General features: G+C 25.8%; 1 protein-coding gene across 1 annotated transcript; it reads right to left on the reverse strand.

Annotated features, from left to right (window-relative positions):
• Positions 1-1,609: 1,609 nt before the first annotated feature.
• LOC113363019 lies at positions 1,610-1,969 on the reverse strand. The gene is made up of 2 exons (XM_026605510.1): positions 1,803-1,969; positions 1,610-1,727 (listed from the first exon to the last, which is right to left on the reverse strand). Exons 1-2 carry the CDS (start codon positions 1,967-1,969, stop codon positions 1,610-1,612), a joined length of 285 nt encoding a protein of 94 aa, XP_026461295.1.
• Positions 1,970-2,056: the final 87 nt, after the last annotated feature.

The raw sequence follows: 2,056 nt of genomic DNA on the forward strand, positions 1-2,056 counted from the left end.
AGATGGACCCGTAACATAGTAGTAATATAACATTCCAATTTTATGGGAGAGTTGTCTCCTAAATTAATGATTTTCCAAAGACCTCTAAAAGTTTCAGAAGTATTACAAGAAGTATCCACCTCAGTATTCCGTTCCAAAATAAATCATAACACTTATTATCTGCGATATTTGTAGGTATTAAATTAAATTAAATTATTCTGGTTTTCATGAAAAATTCGATAAACTTTCTAGATTTTTGTGAACAAATTTAAAAAATATTATATTATGTATCCACCCCAGTGTTCCTTTAGTTTTTAAATAAAATTACTTTAAATTTAAAAAATACTCCATCATAAATCCACCTCAGTGTTCCGTACTAAAATACACAAAAAATCTTAAATAAATGTTATAGATATTTATATACAATAAATTATCCCAGTTTCGCCCCCGACTCCCCTATAAACATAAAGGAATTTATCTAGGCAATTACATTATAAATTCAACAATAAAAAAAATACAGGAATTATCTGGAAGCCATTCATTTTGTTTTCTTGACTTCTTTAAAACATTAAATAAAAAAAGTAACGACGCGCCGTTAAAGCTCGGGTTCCGTACCAAAGAAAAATATTATTTTTAAAGTATACCGAGTTGTTGTATGGGTTAATTATTATAGATAATTTAATTTTATAAAAAAATTTCAAATACACCATTCATATTAATCGAATGGTTTAAAAGTTATTAGCAATATATTAAATGCACTTAAGCACAGTTAAATTAGTATTCTGGTGTTTCATATCGATTTTAGGGTATACCGAGTTGCTTTAGGGACTTTTGATGTTAGCAAAAGTTGTATATTATTTAATTTTATACAAATTTCTCATATGCATCATTCATATTAATCGAATGATTTAAAAGTTATGAACGATATACTAAAATAATGCACTTATGAACAGTTAAATTAGTATTCTGATATTTCATGTCGATTTTAGAGTATACCGAGTTGCTGTAGAAACTTTTGATGTTAGTAAAATTTGTAGATTATTTAATTTTGTACAAATTTCTCATATGCATCATTCATATTAATAGAATGGTTTAAAAGTTACAGGAAATTTAGTAAATGAATATGCAATAACTAGTTACAGGTCATTTTAGAACTATAAGACTAATTCAACATTTTGTTTTAAATTTGAGATTTTAGAGTATACCGAGTTGCTCTAGGAACTTTTGGTGTTAGGAAAAGTTGTAGATTATTTAATTTTAAACGAATTTCTCATATGCATCATTCATAATAATCGAATGGTTTAAAAGTTACAAGATAATTAGTAGATGAGTGCACATAGTTACAAGTCATTTTAGAACTATAGGACAATTCAAAATTCTGTTTGAAATTGAGATTTTAAAGTATACCAAGTTGCTTATAATATTAGATAGTATCGTAGATTATTTAATTTTGTACTAATTTACCGGAAATTTTATGAATTTTAAACATACGGTTTATTAAAAGTTACAAAATATTACCATCTTTAACTGAGTAAAAAAACAAAAAAATCATTTTAGGTTTCATTGTTCATTTATTCTTGATGTATTATTTATATGTAATGAATTATTTATATTATATTATTAATAATAATTAATCAAAGTTAAATCTTCGCCCACCATCAAATCTGTAACCATAGGCTGCAGCATTTTTAGCATCGACCAGGGCCGGATTTCGGTATTTAAAGAAGCTGCCATGGTTGTGAGAGGCCCTATAAGAGTAAATATATATATATATATATATATATATATATATATATTATATAAATATATATTATTTTTTCTACCTTGCAGATCCTCTAGGTTCTCCTTTGGAATAAAAAGCCTCAAAAGTTCCTTTTTCAGGCAAAACAGTTTCTAATTTTTCATCATTTGGATCGTAACATAATACTAAAGCACAATTTATTAACAATAAAATTGCTAAAATGCCTCCAGTGGATTTATAATTCATCATTTCTAAAAAAAATAATAAAAAAATCAGTTGTATAAATAAATAAATATAAGGTTAAGTCCATAGTTACACCATACTTACATTTTTCTC

The sequence above is a fragment of the Ctenocephalides felis genome, unplaced genomic scaffold (assembly GCF_003426905.1).
Source record: "Ctenocephalides felis isolate EL2017-DRISC unplaced genomic scaffold, ASM342690v1 CF-g0.4_SCAFFOLD_00845, whole genome shotgun sequence".
In the NCBI taxonomy this organism is placed as follows: domain Eukaryota; kingdom Metazoa; phylum Arthropoda; class Insecta; order Siphonaptera; family Pulicidae; genus Ctenocephalides; species Ctenocephalides felis.